The following is a 20,982-nucleotide window of genomic DNA, read 5'->3' on the forward strand; positions in this document are numbered from 1 at the left end:
GAAATTATCATCCTCACCTTCCATTGAACTGCTCTTATATATGTTTCTGATCTTTACAATTTTGTTAGTCCCCTCATCTAAATCCAAGTCGCCCGTTCAATGTTTGTTTATTAGCCGTCTAGACTCTTGGACTAAGTCCTCCCCTTCCTCATTTCCTTCCATTTCCCTCAATATCCCTTCCCTTCTCCTTCCCTATCACTTCCCCACTATTTCACGAGCACTCCCCTTCCCTATAAATACAATAGGCACTTCCTGAATGCTGTGATCCACGTAGTTTTTCCTTTTTCTTTGGAACACCAGTTCACGCCGTCCATTCGGTTGAAAGGGTGTGTGTGTGTGTGTGTGTGTATTGTTTGTTTGAAGTAAAATGTTTCCTAATTTTGCATTGCATTTTGTATTTTTGTATGTTTTGCAATTAATAGAATATAACAAACTTTTTATGCCTAGGCTAGTTTGTTGTCGATAACAATATGTTCGGTACAGTACTTAAACGAAAAGAATGTGTTTTGTTGAAATAAAAAAAATCCTAATTTTGCCTTACATTTTGTATTTTTATGTTTTGCAATTAATAAAATGTAACAGTATTTTTTTATGCCTAGTCTGTTGTCGATGACAAAATGTTCGGCACAGCATTTTGTATTTTTATTTTTTGCGATTAATAAAATGTAACAGTAAACTTTTTTATTAGTCTGTTGTCGATAACAATATTTTCGGTACAGTACGTAAACGAAAAGAATGTGTTTCGAAATATTTTTTTCCTAATTTTGCTTTACAATGATTTTAATGTAACCAACAAAAAAGGATTTGTAGGTCAAAGATGACAGGACTTTATTCAGTATGCGTAGGCCTAGGCTACGTTTCCTAACGAAAATGATAAAAAGTTAATGAATATTAAACAACGTAGCTCAAAGATAATAAGATTTTATTCAGTATGCATACGTTTCCTAAAGAAAGTCTGATGGTAAAATAATACAAAGGTTAACAAATACAGTATTGCATATCATAGGTCAAAGATGATAGGATTTTATTCAATATGCTTAGGCCTAGGCTACGTTTCCCAAAGAAAATCAGATAAAATGATAAAAAGGTTAAAAATACTATACAACATAGTTCAAAGATGCTAAGATTATTTCAGTATGCTAAATATACAATATATATATATATATATATATATATATATACATATATATACATATATATATATATATATATATATATATATATTATATAAAGGGTAATATATACTTTATATATATATATATATATATAGACCGACTTGCGTCCAGATCGACTTACGACCTGTCTGTCGGAACTGAACTTGGTCGTAAGTCGACGACTACCTGTATGTATGTATATATATATATATATATATATATATATATATATATATATATATATACATATATATATATATACATATATATATGTATACATACATATATATGTATGTGAAGAGGATTGCAGTTTGTAATCGAAATATATAGATTCCCCGTTTCCAGTCTTTTCTACTCCAACAGTGGTTTCTACGTTATTGACAAATGTGTGATTACATTTTTCACCTGTAATATATATATATGTATACATTTTAAATTATAAAGTGCCTGTTCTCAAACACTTGAGCTACCTCTGATGATATCAAATCTGTTCCATTTTCCCCATAGGTTACCTTTGAGTGCCTTTGGTCTCGCCAGACCCACCCAAAGGACTTTCCAACCAACAAATGGTTGACCTACTTCTCAGACATCATTGGTGCCTCCCACTCACCAGTTTACAAGCTCTGGGAGTATGGTGGCTGTGCCTCTGATGGCCTCAAGCAATTAGCCGAAGATGGCTTCACACAAGCCCTTGAAAGGGAGATGAAGTGGAATGTGAGTATCATTGTAATGTAGACTAGGAATAATAATGGGAGAAAGTCAGGAAGGGATAAGATCAACTGTATGACCTGACCTTAGGAGAAGACAAATTCTCTGTGACTCTAAGGAAGCTGACTGATGGCATGGAGGGAAATTTTTTATTTGGGGTTAAAGTTTGGCAGAAGATAACAGATGGAATAGCAAAAGGACTGGTTGGTTGACTGATTTGTGTCTGTTTAAAATCTACACAATCTGGGAGTTGGATTGAAAATATAAGGTCAATGGTGAACCTGCCTCAAGTCTTATAAACATATTACTTCATTTCACTCCTTCAACACTGCAAACCACAATACTGATTTTTGTTCAGGCTCATGTCAGAAAATCTTATTCAACTGAGGGATAAATTTAGAACAAAATGGAGATTGAAACCACTTCTTGCACAGAATTTGTCCTTTGAATGTAGTCATCTGGCATTAGCCTGATCAAAATAATATAAGATCATCTTGTTGAAAGGTTTATATTGAGTGTTGAAGGAACTTCAGCTGGAGATGAGGTCAATTCACATTTGACAAATCAGTGCAATTTAATTTCTAAATAAAATTTAAATGAATAAATTCTAGCTCACTTGATTTAGGTCAGGGGTTCTTAACCTTTTTTCTCCAATTCCCCACTTTTTAGTGAGCCAACTCTCCATTTCCCACCACAGCATCGGTCTTTGACAAATTCGATATTAACCCATGCAGTGTTTAGTTACTAAACACTGCATGGGTTAAAATCGAATTTGTATATTTACAAATTCACGAAATGTGACAACAAGAAGACACCAGAAACAAACAAAAAGAAACAAAAACACATCAATTAGAAGAAAAAAAAGTGGTTCTCCTGTCCGACTGGTCATTCCCCACTTGGCAACTCCGCCATTCCCCACCAGTGGGGAATTCCCCACAGGTTAAGAACCACTGATTTAGGTCAGTTAACAAGATCCATTTACTATTCAGTTTAATATATTGCCCATGGTATGATTCAATTTAATGTCATCAGCTCTCCCTCTCAGAGAGGGCTATAATGGTGTCTCCTTATGGAGGTATTTGAAGCAGGGACTGTACTAACCTCCTGGCTAGTACACTGGCCTCATAATCATGGAGCCAGCAGATTGAGCTTCACCTAGGCCTGTGAGCTTAAGCAGATTACTGGGGAGGTTACTGCTGTGGCTGGGTGCCATAGTTGAGGGGTTAAGGTTTGCCTCAGCAGATGTTATGAGGAGAGACTTTGAGACTGATATTGGAACTGAAACTGGGCAACTTTACTTTTAACTTTAATGGTTATGCACCATTTTTGAACACTATTTATCATTCACTCTCTTGATTGTGTTTCTTTTTTTTGTTGGGGGGGGGGCAATTTGCTCATCATTATGGAAGATGCTTTATTAGGTTGGTTCTGACATATACTGAAAATCTATTTATGACATGGCATAGGAGCAGAGCTCTGTTATAACTTGAGGACCCCCTTTATTGACATCCTTGTAATGAAAAGTACACAGTGCTTTATTGTCAGATTACTGTCATTAACAGAGTATATTCTTGGGAAAATATGTTGTTATAGCATGTCTTGTCTTTTTCTCTTTCACTCCTCTTTCTTTCTCCTCCCTCTTTCCTTTCTCTTCCCATCTCACATGTCTTCTCTTTCTCCTTTCTTTTCTGGCTCTATTTATACATTTTCCAGAACAAAAGAATCCGAACCATCATCAAGGCACGTGGAACACAGTACCAGGATTTCAGCCGGAAGTCTTTTGCCATTTTCCGAGTGGACAAGAAGAACCACCTCATGTCTCTTGTGTCCAAGTTTGGTAAGACCCTGATGATCAATTCTCTGTTGCCTGACTTCAATATGGAACACTTCAGTGACACTAAATCATAGTATGTTGGGTGGCTAAAGTTGGAGTTGTTGCAGCTGACATTCCCACAATCCACTTGCTACAATGCCAGATTTCATAGGATTTTTATTTTAACCAAGTTCAGACTAACTCACCTGATAAGATTCCCATCCATTCCAAGTTAACTTTTCAGGTGAATCGTCATTTGGATTTGATCTGATAAATGTCTGTCGAGCACACTGTATTGAGAGCCCTCTTAGACTCAGGGGAGAAACAACTGATAGTCAGGGTATAGATACTGTGAGACCATGATATTATATAAGGCCTGTTAAGAGACAATATTCAGTAATACCAAAGCCCTGTCTCATAATATTGTAAACATGGGCTGGAATACACTTGTTCCCCACTGTGTCATTAGTAATGGCCCATCACATTTATGAATAAGCCTTGTGAACCAAAAGGCAGGTAAGAGTGGGAGTAGCCTTTTATGTAAAGGCAAAAGAAAGACAGGATAGGTGTGAATGAGAGAAGGTGTACTTATATGAAAGTGAATCATGTAACACTTGACAAATTAGATGTAGTGCTTAATTACACTGCCCTAATTGGATTTTTTAGCTCATGATAATGTAAAGACAGGATGGTTAGGATATACTCTTATATATTCTTATTATTCTTTGTGTACATGTCATCTGTGACAATCTTCCTTCCATCCCAATCTGTACCCTTATTCATAGGCAACCACTCATTGAATTAAAAAATTTAGATTTGATCCATCAATCATTATTGTAACTCATCTACCTTCTGTTTACTCTCTCCTGTCTTCCATATAGTGAAATGCCACTTTGATCTCCTGCAGCAGTATGTATGTCTCTCCCACAATCCTGCTGATATGTTTATCAGGTGACAGGTTGTCTTTTATCGGCACCCCCAAATCTTTCTTCTCTTTTGTTTTTGTAGTGGGTTTACTTCCCAATGTCTATTACATTGAGTGTGCTCTTATTCCATGTTCCCTTTTTTATTTCACAGCTCCATCACCAGACTGGTTCGTGGGTGTGTCTTCACTCGACCTTTGTCAAGCCAACTGTACTTGGCTTGAAAACAAAACCATCAATCTCTATCCAGTGGATGGTGGCACCAACTCGGGTCTTACATACTCGGCAAGTAATACTTTAAAGTGACTTTGTATTGAATGAAGCTTTGTGATCAGACACTAAACATAAATCAATCAATCAATTCACCTTGGTCTCTTGCAGAAGACCTGTAGCCTTCAGGTAACTGGCAGGTCCAGAAGTCACTTGAGATAGATATATTGTGTTATTGTTAAGGGATTGTTAATGTGGAGCATTGTAATATGAAATGTTTTGGGTCCTCTGTGTGGTGGTTGCACCTGGTTTAGTTTGAATCTAGACACTAGACATGCCTATAAACATTGAATGCAGAGCAGTACATATTTTGGGTGTAGACTGCATGACTCTTCAATACATTGTCTTACAGTACAGCTTCTGTTCTGGCTAACACCAGGAAATTTTATTCAGTGAGAGGATACCAGACTGAAGAGAATCTCAATTTCGTGAGCTAGAGTAAGTGTTAAAGATTAGGCTACAAAAAAATCCATGGGTTATGACACCATGTGTAATGACCTGATTGGGAAAAAAATCCACAAGGAAGAGCTAAGCTACAAATGAAGTTCCCAGGGTAAGTAGCAGTCACAAATTAACTGTTAGTTTGAAATGAGGGTCTACATCATGCCATGTGGTATCAGAACCAATCCACCATTTGTTATATTACTGATGTTTCAAACCCATTTCAGTTTTTCCTTTTCATCACATATTTCAGATGAAATCAAGAAGCATTGAAATACTTAAAAAATATTTTTCAAAACATTTTATCAATTAGTAATTGCGGGGTACCCTCCTGGAAGCTTAATGCTGGCTTAGTGATGTATTACCTAGTTGTAACTTTCAGCATCAAGTGTTTTCTTAAATTCTTATATAGTTTTTGTACACATTGTTGCCTCATCCAATTTGTTCCAGATATCCACCACTCTGTGTGGGAAACTATTCTTTTTTCAGATTTCTTCTATAACTATCCATTTTGAGTTTCTTTTCATGTCCTGTTTTTTTCTCTTATCTCACTTTAATCATCTCTGTCAAGGACCTCCATACCTTTCATAATTCTGGAAATGGTTAGTTGATCTCCTCTTTCTCTTCTTTCTTCCAGGGTTGGTAGTTTCAGTTTGGACAATCTTTGTTCATATTGTAAGGACAGGAATTTTGAAGGGATATTATTTTTGGAATTTCGTTTTATTTATCTATTTATTTATTTGAGAGACTGGGTATTATGGACGATTCCGATAACAGGTATGGATACGCTCTGTAAGATTAATGAAAACAAATGTCAATATGTGAGTTAAATGATATAGTGCAGATATAGTAGGTAGATAGTTATTATTATTATTAAGTTTTGAATCTGATGCCAAAAACGATTCCGATAACAGGAATTAAAAGGGTTTAAGGGAGTGTACTTCACAAACACTTTGCGTATATACATTAGCTATGAGGGTGTAATCCTTAGAGTACAATTCTGTCTGTGATCGTTCTCTAATAAGAATACGGGGCTGAAGGTAGACACAGTGCTTGAAGGTAGACACAATATTGTAAGCAGACTTATACAGTGACCGGAAGGTTGGAGCGTAAATAACTACGTTTTTCCACGTGCCTGTGACCTTACTTATGATGCCCATAAGCAAAAAAAAAAAAAAAAAAAAAAAAAAAAAAAATGTGTTATTAAATGTCTCGCATACCCATATATTTTTCATATTGTAAGGATCAATAGATTGTCTAGTTGGAGAAAACCACAATATACTTTTGTATTTCCTTACTATATTTTTGCTTCAGTGTAATAATTAACACATAGCAGACCTTCACTTATATTCTTTTACTACTCCCCACTTGGGCATAGGCCTTTTCGCTACCCAGAACCAACCCCGAACGACCTGAGGAAAGGGGACGGAGTCAGACGTGAATAACAAGGAGCAGTTTCCATTTATGGTCAGATATATCCATATAGACGATTGGGTGGTGGCAGCGTATACCTTGATTTTTTTATTTCCCAAATCGTTCTTATGTGGGTATCTCTGATCACTCCCATTGGAGGTGCTCTTGGTTAAACACTAATCAATCGACGGCACCACAATATGTCAGTTTAGAGTGTGTTGGTGCCATCTTTGTCATTGCTCTTTGAATTCTTTCTAATTTCTTTATATTCTTATTAGTACTGGGTGTCCATAGTGTCGTGGTGCACTCCAATCTTGGTCTTATCAATGTAACTAATATTTTCTTTATCATTTCCTCATCTAAGTAGTCAAAGGCCACTTTCATTGATCTTAGTAAATTGAAGGTTTCTCTGACTATTTTGTTGATATGCTTGTCTGGTGACATGTCTTTGCAGATAATTACTCCTAGGTCCCTTTCTGAGCTAACTTTTTTTTAACTTTCTTTGTACCAATTTTATATTGCCCTGAGATGTCTCCCTGGGGTTAGCATTAGGCCTCTTTGCTCCTCTGTTTAAGACAGGACAAACCACAGAATATAATAGAAAGACTGCCATTGTCTACTGGAGAAGCTTCATATTGTATCCTGCAATCAAACTAAACTTTCTACTCTCATCACTCTGATTTACCACAATGGCATCTTGGACAAATTCTGTCCCACAGCTGAATTAAATAATTAGGTATTACCGTATTGGACAAAGACTTAAAATATGCATCACCATGATGAAGGTATAAACTTAATCTTCTTCCTTTTTGGTACTCAGATTAAATAAGATCCTTATCAGTGTTGCTATGCCTAATCAGTACAACACTCCAGGCAGGAAAGCAACAGTTCCTTAATGTAAATATTAACAAACCATATGCCACAATGAACAGAAAAATTGTGTTTCTACAGCATCTGTATCACAGTACTTTCACTAATTACAGGTAAACGTCGACTTACGATGGCATTAGGTTTCGATAGAGCCATCGTAAGACGATCTCATCGTAAGTCGATCCCCACTCTGTTCCGTGGTCACTGTACCTAGCCTACCTGTATATTAACCACCAGAGATACTGAATATAGCCTATTAAACATGTACAGTAGTTTATTTAATTATTTTTATCCTTTTTACCATATTCAAACACTATAATATGTATTTTCAGTACGGAACTTAAATCTCGCGGGCAGCAGCCAATGCCAGCCGTACGACGTGACGTAATAATACTCGCATCATAAAATATAGTCACCGCTTATATCGATCGTTCTCTCTTTCACCCGCGAATTTTGAAAACCACAGAGAATGGGATTTAGGGCACATTTGAGAGAATGTAAAAACACAGGGGCGACTACAATAAATATAATCAAGACGCCGATATGGCAGCGTCGCGAATCCACTTGCTCCTCATGACGCCTACGTGTGCGGCACCGTATGGAAGGGGTTAAATTATCATATCGTCGTCGTCGTCGTCGTCATCGTAAAGTCGAACAATCGTAAGTCGCGGCCATCGTAAGTCGACGTTTACCTGTAATCTTGATCATTCATGTGGTTTGAATTAAGTAAGTTTCATGCAACCTAGCTTTTAATATTTTTTTTTTACTAATTGAAGCATGCAATTTACATGTTCTGCCAGCCTTCATCTTATTGAGCCACCAAAGTATGAAATGTATTTCAGCTGGATGATAAGAAAATAGAGCCAAGGAATGAATCACACAGGCAAGGGAGACTCAAATTCAGGAAAGCAGATTATTTAGGTTGAGAAAATTCTTTGAAGAATTAAACTGGGAGGAATTCATGAATACTAAAGGAATAGGGAGGAAATGGGAAATCTTTCTTGACATTTACATCCTAGGACTGAACAGTCATGTGCCAAATATTAAAGAAAAGAAGAAGCAAAAATAGGATTGGTTTAACAAAAAGTGTGGGATTGCAAAGAAAAGAAAAAAAGAAAAAGAAAAAAGAAAAAGGACAGGGATGTTGCTTGGGGAAAATAGAGAAAGAAAAGAAGCAATAAAACAAAAGAAGCTTACAAAGAAGCTTAGGATGACTATACCAGAATTCACAGGGAGGAAGAAAGCAATTTTGAAAGAGGTGTAGTAGAAAAATGCAAAGATGAACCAAAACTATTTTACAGGTTCATACATTATAAATTGAGACACAGGGAAGAAATCACCAAGTAGATAGTAGATGATGAAGTCTTTCAAGAGGCCTCAGTCAGGCAGAAATAATAAATGAAGGTCTCCAATCAGTCTTCACATAAGAGTACAACTTTTTGGATAAAAGCAAGGGCAGCAAAAAACCAAGTTTAGCAGATATAAATATAGAAGTGAGGGAAATGCTCAATCTCCTGGGATCAGTGGATGTGACAAAAGCTTCAGGATACTTAAATATAGGGATCAACTAGCAGACAAGATCCACAGTCTTATTACATGTTCATTGAAAGAAGGCATTGTGCCACTTGATTAGAAAGAGGAAATTTTTGTGATGCCAATTCACAAAAGCAGAAACAAGAAAACACCTCTAAATTATAAGCTAGTATCACTAACCAGTATGATAGTGAAATTATGTGAAAGGATTGTGAAAGATTGATGGACAAAATATATTGAAAAGATGAACATTCTGACAGTCAGTTTGGCTTCAGATCTGGAAGGTTATGTCAGTTGAACCTTTTAAGCTTTTACTCAAGAGTGATTGATATGCTGCAAGAGAGAGAGGGGTGGGGGGACTGAGTGTACCTAGACCTAGAGAAGGCATTTGATAAAGTACCCCACAGTTGACTGATGTGGAAATTAAAGCATGTTGGAGGACTGAGAGGCAAACTATTAGAATGGATTAAAGACTTTTTGAAGGAAATATACAAGAGGAGAGTCGTAAAGGACGAGATAATAAACAAGAGAGCAGTAACAAGTGGAGTTCCACAAGGTTCAGTGCTTGCACCAATAATGTTTCTTATCTATGTTAATGACATGGTGGAAGGAACAAGAAGCTATGCCAACATGTCTGCAGATGAAGTAAAAACAATGAGAAGAGTAAAAAATGAGGAGGATGGTAGAATATTGCAAAAGGATCTAGATATTATTTTTGCACGGAACCAAGAATGGGAAATGAAGTATACAAAAAAAAAAAAAAAAAAAAAAAAAAAAAAAAAAAAAAAAGTATTGGATATGGCCAGTTGTTGTTGTTGTTGTTGTTGTCATTCCCTAGACTGTCTGTCCGAGCAGTCCCGTCTCCCCAAGGAATGCCATAGCCGAAACTGGGTTTTCCCACAAATCCTTTATAGAGCATATGTTGTGTTGTTTGCGTGCATGATTGTGTATAATGCAGTCTTCCATTATGTGTTGTATGGTATGGGGTGAAGTGTTACATCCTGGGCAGCTGTTCACAACGCGGTCATCCAGCCTCTTCTGGTAGCTTAGAAGTGCTGGGTGGTGACCGCACCGCAGTCTGGCCAAGTGGACTCTGTCCTTTCGTGGGAGAGAGGATTCAGAAGGGTGGATATCAGGGGGTCTGGCATGCAGCAGTGTGTTGTCTTTCAGTGTGTTAATGGAGCGGTGAGTGATATGATTATGAATATGTTTCCGGAGGCTGGTATTTGGTGGTTGTGGAGGAATAGAAGATAGTATCTGTGCGTGATAAAGGTCTTTGGGTGTTGTTTTAATGTTTCTTGGTGTGTGTGGGTGTTCTGCTATGTAGTGTAGCGGGTGTGATGTGTTTGTGGTGGCTGCGGCAAGTGTTTGTGTGCCTCTCATGTCGAGGTGGTCCTTGACTTTGAGGACTTTTGTTTCATGGTGTAAATGGTCTGTAGGTGTTGTATTTGTGCAGCCTGTAATTGTTTTTAGGGCTTTGTTTTGTATGATTTGAAGGGTGTTGTGGTGTGTCATGGTGAAATGAAATGGCCAGTAGTGGCAAAAGGCTATCCTTAAACTATTCCTTGAAACGCATTACAAAAGCAAAAGAGGAGAAAGATTTGGGAGTGTTGGTAAAAGCCAACCTGTCACCTAACAGACATATCAGGAGGATTGTGGGAGAGACATATGGACTACTGCAGAAGATTAAAGTGGTGTTCCATTATATGGATGAAGAAATGATGAAAAAATTTATTGGAACCCTGATACAGCCATGACTGGAATATGCATCAGTCATATTGTCCTCACACAGAGTGAATGATATAAGCAAAATTGAGAGACTATAATGGGCAGCAACCAAACTGGTCTGCAGTCTGGCAGATAAACCATATGAGGAAAGACTAAAGTACTGGGTCTACCAACTTTGAAAGGTCAAAGAGAAAGAGGTGACAGGATTACAATGTTCAGATAACTAAAGTGGATAAATTGCATTGATAGAAGAGATCTACTGATTAAAGATGTGAGGGCCTTAAGAGGTCATGGAAGTAAATTAAGAATTACCACATGTTGAAAGGATGTGAAGAAATACAGTTTGCCATATAAATGTATAAATATGTGGAATAGCTTAGAAGGTGATTAGCCCAATTTCAAAGAATACATGAGTTCAAATCTAAATATATGATAATTGGAAATCAAAGTTGGAACTACACATAAATTTAAGTCTAGATATGTTAGAAAATTAGAAAATAGGAGACAGGACCCTATGATCATTGCTCCTTTACTGTATACTACAATTAAGTAAATATAATTAGGTGAATACAGTACACATCAGCTACTGGCTCTTAACTTAATTTTCCTCTTTGCAGGCAAAGTCTGAATCCACAACTCCTCAGCAGAAGATCTATCGCATCACAAACTCATACCCAAATAGTTTGATGTCACCATTCTTTGACCCCAGCGGAGAGCCCATGAAGCCCATTGCTCGGGTGGTGATCCAACGTCAGCGACTCTACCACCGTGACTGCCCAGGCCATCCTCAAAATCCCATTATGGAAGTCGTTGACATCGATGCTCACAAACGTAAGCACATTATATTTCTCTCCACCACCTTCTCATCCTGAAAAAACATATTTATGAACTGGGAATTGTATTTGGTTTGTCCTTTTTTTGCAAAGGTATGTGACAAAACATTATTATATTCTGTAAGGGGTATTCAAGGCATCATATATGAAAAGATAGAGATACTCATCATAAATCAATAATCTTATTAAAAGGCACTTGATCTCATTGGTGGAAGCAAGTTTCAAGAATACTGTCCATTCATAATATTTTTTTTACTTCAATCCAACTTGTTGCCCTTTCTGTTCTTACATGTTCTCATTATTTTTTCTTACCCTCTTTGCCTATCCCTTCCTCATCCTGCTGGCCCTATCATATTATGTCATGTTTGTTTAGTGGTTAATTTAATATTATCTTTCTGCTATATCTTTCCCCATCCCTATTTTGTTACTCCCCTTACCCCTTTCTTCATTCTTTTGTCCTTCTTGCTGCTTCCTGCTACCACTACAATCACCAAAACTGTTGCTGTCTCTGGCATCTTCATCTTATTCTTGTCTCCACAGCGGAATGCGAAGTCTCCAGGTGGTCTGTATCCTCTGTCTGTTCAGTCACATGTGGCACTGGAACTCGAGAAAGCAGCAGATACTACTCATACCCCAAAAATGCAAAGTTGGTTGCCTGCCGCAGAAAACTGAAAAAAATAGAGAAGTGCTACCCTGGTGTTTCATGTTTTGCTACAGATAACGAAATTGTAAGTTAGATTAAAAATGAAGTATTAACATTTTATAAATAATTCAGAAATGGTTGTCCACATTATATATGCATGCATTCACTCTCATCCCCATGTCATACATAAATACATACATACAAACAGAGCTCAATGGTATCGAGGTACTGTGCTACACCACTAATTCAGTGCTTCAAGTTTAAGTTCCACCTGGGGCTGAAAATTTCATCATCATTGCACTGTGAGCCAGCACTTGAACTCTGATGGGTAAAGAATTGTGTGTGTGTGTTTACCTAACTGTAGTATAAAGGAAAGAAGCAATGCTCACTGGGTCCAGTCTCCTATTCTCTAATTTTCTAACATAGACTCAGATTCATGTACATTCCCAACTTAATCTATATCCTTGAATTCTAATTATTATATTTAGATTTGAACTCATGCATTGTTTGAGCTTGGGTAATATCACCTTCTAAACTATTCCACATATTTATGCATCTATATATATGCATGTATTTACCTAATTGTAGTATACAGGAAAAGGAGCAATGCTAGTTGGGTCCCATCTCCTATTCTCTAATTATTTATCCTACCTAGCCTTGAATTCATGTTGTATTTACCTAGTTGTACCTTACAGGAAGGGGAGCTATGCTCGTGGTGTCCTGTCTTTGTAGCTTGCAGTTTCTAGTTTGCTTTTAAATTTGTGTATAGTTTCTTTCCAGGTTTCTTCTATAGATGTTCTTTTTGAGTTTCTTTCATGTACCCTTGTATTTCTCTTATCCCAATTTAGTAAGTTCATGATTCTGTAGATGGTCAGCAGGTCCCCTCTTTCTCTTCTTTATTCCAGAGTCATTAAATTTAGTTTTGGCAATCTCTCCTCATATGACAGGTTTGAAAGTCTTGGGGCATTCTTTGTACTTGCTCTCAGGATTCTTTCAGTTTTCTTTATGTTCTTTATGGTACTGGGTGACCATAGTGTTGTAGCATACTCCATTCTAGGCCTTATCAGTGTGACTAGTATATATATATATATATATATATATATATATATATATATATATATATATATATATATATATATATATTTTTTTACAATTTCTTTGTCCAAATAGGTAAAAGCCACCTTTATTAATGTTAGCATTTCCAATTATCATATTTGAATTTGAACTTGTGTGGGCTATCATCTTCTAAGTTACTCCACATATTTATATAACTATATGGAAAAATTTATTTCTTAACATCCTTTCAACATGTGGTCTTAATTTATTTCCATGACCTCTTAAAGCCCTCCCATCTTTAATCAGGATATTTCTTCTACCAATCAATCTATCCCCTTTAGTGACCTGAACACTGTAATCATGTCACCTTTTTCTCTTTGATCTTTCAAAGTTGGTAGACCCAGTACTTTTGATTTTTCCTCATATGGTTTATCTGCCAGACAGTGAACCAATTTGGTTGCTGCTCTTTGTATTCTCTCAATCTTATTTGTATCCTTACTCTCTGTGGGGACCATACTACTGACACATATTCCAGTCATGGTTGTATCAGGGTTCCAATGAGTTTTTTCATCATATATTCATTCATATAATGGAATGCCACTTTAATTTTCTGCAATAGTCTATATGTCTCTCCCACAATCCTGCTGATATGTCTGTCAGGTGACAGATTGTCTTTTATCAACACTCCCAAATCTTTCTCCTCCTTTGCTTTTGTAATGTGTTTACATCCTAAGGAATAGTTTAAGGATAACCTTTTGCCACTACTGGCCATTTCCAGTACTCTGCATTTTTTTTTGTACTGAACTTCATTTCCCATTCTTGGTTTTATGCAAAAATAGTATCTAGATCCTTTTGCAATATTCTACCATCCTCCTCATTTTTTACTCTTCTTGTGATTTTTGTATCATCTCCAAACATATTAGCATAACTTCTTGTTCCTTCTATCATGTCATTAACATATACAAGAAACATTATTGGTGCAAGCACTGAACCTTGTGGAACTCCGTTTGTTACTGCTCTCCAGCTAAACATCTTGTCCTTTACTACTATCCTTATTATCTTTCCTTCAAAAAGTCTTTAATCCATTCTAATAATTCCCCTTTCAGTCCTCCCATGTGCTTCAATTTCCACATAGGTCAACAATGAGGTACTTTATCAAATGCCTTCTTTAGGTCTAGGTACATGCAGTCCACCCATCCCTCTCTCTCTTGCAGCACATTAATCATTCTTGAGTAAAAGCTTAAAAGATTTGACACACATGATCTCCCAGATCTGAAACCTAACTGACTGTCTGTCAGAATGTTCATCTTTTCAATATATTTTGTCCATCAATCTTTCACAATCCTTTCGCATAATTTCACTATTATGCTGGTTAGTGTTTCTGCTTTTGTGCATTGGCACCACATTTGCCCTTATCCAATTAAGTGGCACAATGCCTTCTTTCAATGAACATGTAATAAGACTGTGGATCTTGTCCACTAGTTGTTCCCTACATTCTTTAAATATTCAGTTTGACATCCCATCAGGTTCTGAAGCTTTTGCCGCATCCAGTTATCCCAAGAGATTGAGCACTTCCCTCATTTCTACATTCATATCTGCTAAACCTGGTTTTTTGCTTCCTTTGCTTTTCTCCAAAAAGTGTGTATTTACCTAGTTGTATTTACCTAGTTGTATTTTACGGGAAGGGGAGCTATGCTCGTGGTGTCCCGTCTTCATATCTCATTTTATCTAAACTATTTTTAAATTCATGTATTGTTTTTGCACACACCACTTTCTCATCTAACTTGTTCCAACTGTCTATTACTCTGTGAGGAAAGCTGTTCTTTTTTAGATCTCTTCTGTAGCTGTCTTTCTTGATTTTCTTTTCGTGTCCTCTTGTATTTCTATCATCCCATTTTATCAGATTCTCTCTATCAATAATTTCTATGCCTTTCATGATTCTGTAAATAGCTATCAAATCTCCTCTCCCTCTTCTTTGCTCTAGTGTCTGTAGTTCAAGTTTTGCTAGTCTCTCTTCATATGATAGTTTTGAGAGTGTTGGTGCCAATTTTGTAATTGCTCTTTGTATTCTTTCAAGTTTTTTTATACATTTTTTTGTACTTGGTGACCACATTGTTGCAGCATATTCCAATCTTGGTCTTATCAGAGTGATTAGAATTTTCTTCACCATTTCTTCATCCAGGTATGTAAATGCCACTTTAATTGTTCTTATTAGATTATAAGTTTCTCCAAAAATCTTGTTTATATGTTTCTCAGGTGACATATTATTCATAACAATGACGCCCAGGTCCTTCTCATTTTCTACTTTTTTTTTATTCCTTCTTCTCCCAATTTATATGATCTTGTTATTCTGTTTTTGCTTTTTCCAAATTCCATTATACTACACTTTTTAGTGTTGAACTCCATCTCCCACTTCCTACTCCATTCCCATACTTTATTTAGATCATCCATATCATTAATATATATAGCAAAAATTTTTGGGGCCAGAACAGTTCCTTGTGGAACACTGCTTATTACGTCATCCCATCTTGAGGGTTTGCCTCTTATCACTACTCTCATTTTTCTTTCTTGCAAGAAGTCTTCCATCCATTTAAGCAGTTTGCCCTGTATTCCTCCTTCAGTTTCTAATTTCTTAAGCAACTTCTTATGTGGTACTTTGTCAAAAGCTTTTTTTAGGTCTAGAAATGCACAATCAGCCCATCCATCTCTTTCTTGTATTATATCTATTAGCCTTGAATAGAAACATATTAAATTAGTGACGCATGATTGTCCTTGTCTGAATCCAAATTGCCTTGGATTTAGCACATTGTTTTTTCTAAATATTTTACCCATTTACTTTTGATAATCCTTTCACAAATTTTTGCTATTGCACTTGTTAGAGAGACTGGTCTATAGTTGGTAGGGTCTTCTTTATTACCTCCTTTATATATAGGTACTATATTTGCTTTTTTCCAATCTTCTGGCACTTTTCCTTCTTTCAAGGGGTTATTTATTATGCTATGTATTTTGTCTGCCAGTTCATTTCTGTATTCTTTCAAAATCCAGTTTGCTATTTCATCTGGTCCATGCGATTTTCTAACATCAAGATTACTCAAGTGTTTCATTATTTCATTCTTTGTTACTTCTATTTCTTTCATAGGGGGGACTTCCTCCTTCCATTCGATCTCTTCAGGTTGTATGTTCTCCCTTGTAAACACTGATTTAAAATGCTTGTTCATAATTTCTGCCATTTCTATTTCCTCTGTGTATTTAACTCCTCTTTGTCTTAATTTCTCCAAGTCTTGTTTGTTTTTCAGTTTGCTGTTTACAAATCTGTAGAATAGTTTTGGTTGATCTTTACATTTTCCTATGACATCTTTTTCATATTTTCTCTTTTCCTCTCTGCACGCTTGTACATATTCATTTCTATAACTAGTATATATTTTCCATTTTTCAGGTCTTTTGTCTTTCTTACATTTGGTCCAAGCTTTGTCTCTTTTGTCTTTTAACACTCAACACTACAACTTTTGTTGTACCAGCACTTTACATATTCTTTTTCTTGTTTTTGTCTTGGGACATACTTTTCCACTCCTTTTTTTATAAATTTTTGTCAAAATATTCCATTTCTCTTCTACTGTTGTATCTTCTTTGTGTATTCTTTCCCAGTTTTCATTTTGAAAGAATTATCTTATTTTATCAAAGTTTGTTTTTTCATACGTCAATCTTCCTTTTCTATATTGTTCATTTCTTTTCATGTATTTTTTCTCATTTAGTTCTAGTTCTATCAATATGTGGTCACTTTTACTTATTGGTGCCTGGTATTCTATCTTTTCCACTATTTCAGGTTCTGATGTGATTATTAGGTCTAGTCTCGATGGTTCTTCTTCATTTCTATACCTAGTGTTCTCTTGAATCCATTGTGTCATTGTGTGGTCAATAGTCATCTCAAGTAGAACATTTCCCCATGAGTCTTCTCCACCCTTTACGGTCATCTCTTCCCAGCAGATTTCTTTGCAATTAAAGTCGCCCATCATAACTATTCTTCCTCCATCTTCCATTATCTTGTTTAATGTTATTCTTGTGTCTTCTAACATACTTTTACGTTCACTCTCTTCCCACGAGGCTGTTTTTGGGGGCACGTAGTTTATCACAAACTTTCTGCTCTTCTTATCTCTGTCTTCTACTTCTATCATAATCACCTCTACACTATTCTTTCCATATGTGACACACCTCACATTTATATCCTTCTTAGTCAGGAACATAACTCCACCCCCTTGTTTTATCTATCTGTTTCTAATCCAATAATTATATGCATTGTGTCCTATGCTGTTGGGTGATAGTGGACCTTTTAATTTTGTCCTTCAGATACTCGTTCAGTTCATTCAGTCCTGTTATTGTATTTACCTGGGTGTATTTACCTAATTATATCTTACAGGAAGGGGAGCTATACTTGTGGTGTCCCATCTTTGTATCTCGCCATATCTAATTTGCTTTTAAATTTGTGTATTTTTTTGCACACACTATTGTTTCATCTAGTATGTTCCATACATCCACCACTCTATGGGGGAAGCTGTTCTTTTTCAGATCTCTTCTATAACTGTCCTTTTTGAGATTCCTTCCATGTCCTCTTGTGTTTCTCTTATCCCAATTTAGTAAGTCTTCTCTATCAAGGACTTCTATAACTTTCATAATTCTGTAAATGGACAACAAGTCACCTCTTTCTCTTCTTTGTTCTAGAGTTGGTCATTCTAGTTTTGACAATTTTTCTTCATATGACAGTTTTGATAGTGTTGGGGCCATCTTTGTACTTGCTCTCTGGATTTTCTCAATTTTCCTTATATTCATTTTAGTGCTGGGTGACCATAGTGTCGCTGTGTACTCCAATTTTGGTATTATCAATGTAACTAGTATTTTCTTTACCATTTCTCCATCCAAGTAAGTAAAAACCACTTTTATTGATCTTAGCAAATTATAGGTTTCACCAACAATTTTGTTGATCTCTGTCAGGGGACATATCCTTTGTTATGATTAATCCCAGGTCTTATTCAGATCCCCGTCTGGGGTATTGGCTGTATGTTATGGTGGCAAAGTAGCATGCAATTGATACTTTAGGGTCTATTTAGGGTCTATATGTGATAGAAGAAAACTCTGTTCATAGAGAAATGATGACACTTTCATACTATGACTGTCCCTCCATTATGCTGTCCCCAACCCCTTGTTACTGTCCTGTACCATTTCTCTGAATATTCATTTCCTTTTTTTGCCTCCCCTGTGGTGGGGGAAAAGAATGCTACCACCAAGTCTTCCCACTTGAGTCGTAAAAGGCAACAAAAAATGGGACGGGGGGATGGGATTAGGAGTCCTACTACCTGTAACCCCAAAAGGGGACATTCCTAAGAGAAGTAAAGGCATAAGAGGGTCTGGGAGTTTTCCAACCAGTACCCTAAGGTTTGGGTCTTTTAATGTGCATGGATGTGGTACAGATGAGAGTAAAAGGGAAAAGATAGGCAGTATGTTTGTGAGAAGAAAGATGGATGTGCTGGATTTGAGTGAAACTAAAATGAAAGGGAGGGGCGAGTGTGAGTTTGGGAGTGTAGTTGGGAGGCTCTCAGGAGTGAAGAGAGGACAAGGGAGAGAAGGGCTGGCTATACTAGTAAGTGAAGATATAAGTAAGTGGGTAGTGGAGTGGAAGGAGGTTTCCTCAAAGTTGATGTGGATGAAGGTGAAGCTGGGAAGGGAGATGTGGGTTTTTGTAAGTGCATATGGGCCTGGTGGTGAGAAGAGTGTAGAGGAAAGGGAAGCTTTTTGGGTAGATTTAAATGAGTGCATAGAGGGATTAGGGAGAAATGTCAAAGTAGTTGTATTGGAAGACCTTAATGCTAGGGTAGGAAATGAACCAATAGATGGAGTGATTGGAAAGTATGGAGTTCCACGTAAAAATCATAGTGAAGAATTGATGGTGGAGATGTGTCTTGAAAGAGAGTTGATGATAGCAAATACGATGTTTAGGAAGAAAGTCAAGCATAAGTACACATGGGAGAGGGTGGTGGATGGAAGGGTGCTAGATGGAGCGTTTATGGACTATATAGTGGTGACCAGGAGCATGGTAGGAAGAGTTAAGGATGAACATGTTCTAAGGTGAGAGAGTGGGGGAATATCAGATAATTTTTTGGTGGAAGGTAAATTGAGAGTGGAGAAAGAGGAAAAGGGCAGAAGGTAGGGAGGTACTTAGAGTGAACTGCTTAAATGAGAAAGAAAAGGAGAATGAGTATAAGAAGAAGCTGAGAGAGGAGTGGGAGGGAGTGAAGGATAGAGTAGAACTAGAAGTGGGGGAGGAATGGGGATGGTTCAAGGAGGGAGTCATTTTCACCTCCCCTAGTCACCACTGTCACTTAAATTTGACTTGTAATATCACTCGTCTCGAGGCCCCTTGCCTCTCGTTACGTGAGGTTCACTAATATTCAAGTTCCTCTTAAGTAGTAGGCCCAATGCCTTCTTTTTCCTGTAGTCTCACTATTTTCTAGGCCCCATGCCTATTCCTCTCGTCCTTTGGGTTAATAAAAGGATGGTGAATTTTCTTTCTTCTTTCACTGTAATTTCACCTTAGCTTACACTCGGGATCTCTTTTCTCTCGTCTCTACATCGTCTCCTGATCCTCTCTCCTTACACCCTCTCCTTCTCCCTATATCTTCTCTATCTCTTCTCTGTAGACTCGGCAGCTACCCTTGGTCGCATAATAAATGTGAATAACATGCATCTCAATATATATATAAGGTATTGAATTAAGCGGTTACATGGTTGATTTGCTTTGACAGAGCCAATCTCCGGAATACAACAAATGCAATCAGTGCTGCCACTAACACTGAAAGTAAGGGTAGGTTAACGAGTATATTGACTTTCTTGATGTGGAACACTACATAGATTTTCCAAGATTTTGTTATTAAATTCAGTCCCATTATCTGAAACTAGGATGTTAGGTGTAGTAAAATTACAGATTATCTGATCATAGATTACGGAAGCAATAGTTTCAGCTTTCTTATTGATTATGGGTTGTAATATACAAAATCTTGAAAAATAATCAATAGCAACAAATAGGTATTTAAAGCCGTTCTCGGTTAGTGGTAATTCCAAAGTATCCATGTGAACTCTTTCCCAAGGTTTCTGTGGAATGGGATAGGTGAGTATAGGAGCAGGTTTTGGTGTATTTCCCTTCACCTTTACACATTTTACACATTTTTCTATATAATCATATATAGTTTTCTTCATACCTAACCAAAAGTACTTAAGTTGTGCCTGTCTATAAGTTTTATCCTTTCCAGGATGTGAACTACAATCACTATCATGAAGTAACTTCAATATCTCATTTACCAGAGTTTGTGGTATAACCAACTGATTTACTTGACCTCTAGAAATATCTTTCCCATTTACAAATGTTTTCCTATACAAAATTCCATTAATCAAATGAAATTCCTCTATCTTATACCCCTTTGGTAGCTTTGGAGGATCTCCTCTTGGGTTCATCAAATGCTTGATTATTGAATCACATGTCTCATCATCTCCCTGTTCTCTTATTAGCATTTCTTCATCTAAAGTTACTAATTCTTCTATACTACAAACA

The 20,982-nt window shown here is 36.7% G+C and overlaps 1 protein-coding gene across 2 annotated transcripts in view; it reads left to right on the forward strand.

The window, feature by feature from the left end:
- LOC143039379 (spondin-1-like) overlaps positions 1-20,982 on the forward strand; it is a 294,073-nt gene that overhangs the window by 163,716 nt on the left and 109,375 nt on the right. For both annotated transcript variants that reach the window (XM_076209302.1, XM_076209301.1), the window contains exons 6-10: positions 1,662-1,868; positions 3,576-3,699; positions 4,753-4,883; positions 11,471-11,684; positions 12,227-12,414. In XM_076209302.1, the coding sequence (XP_076065417.1) occupies positions 1,662-1,868; positions 3,576-3,699; positions 4,753-4,883; positions 11,471-11,684; positions 12,227-12,414 (864 nt within the window). The remainder of the gene's footprint in view (positions 1-1,661; positions 1,869-3,575; positions 3,700-4,752; positions 4,884-11,470; positions 11,685-12,226; positions 12,415-20,982) is intronic.

This window comes from Oratosquilla oratoria, chromosome 26 (genome assembly GCF_046742065.1).
Source record: "Oratosquilla oratoria isolate Oo_2021 chromosome 26, ASM4674206v1, whole genome shotgun sequence".
NCBI lineage: Eukaryota > Metazoa > Arthropoda > Malacostraca > Stomatopoda > Squillidae > Oratosquilla > Oratosquilla oratoria.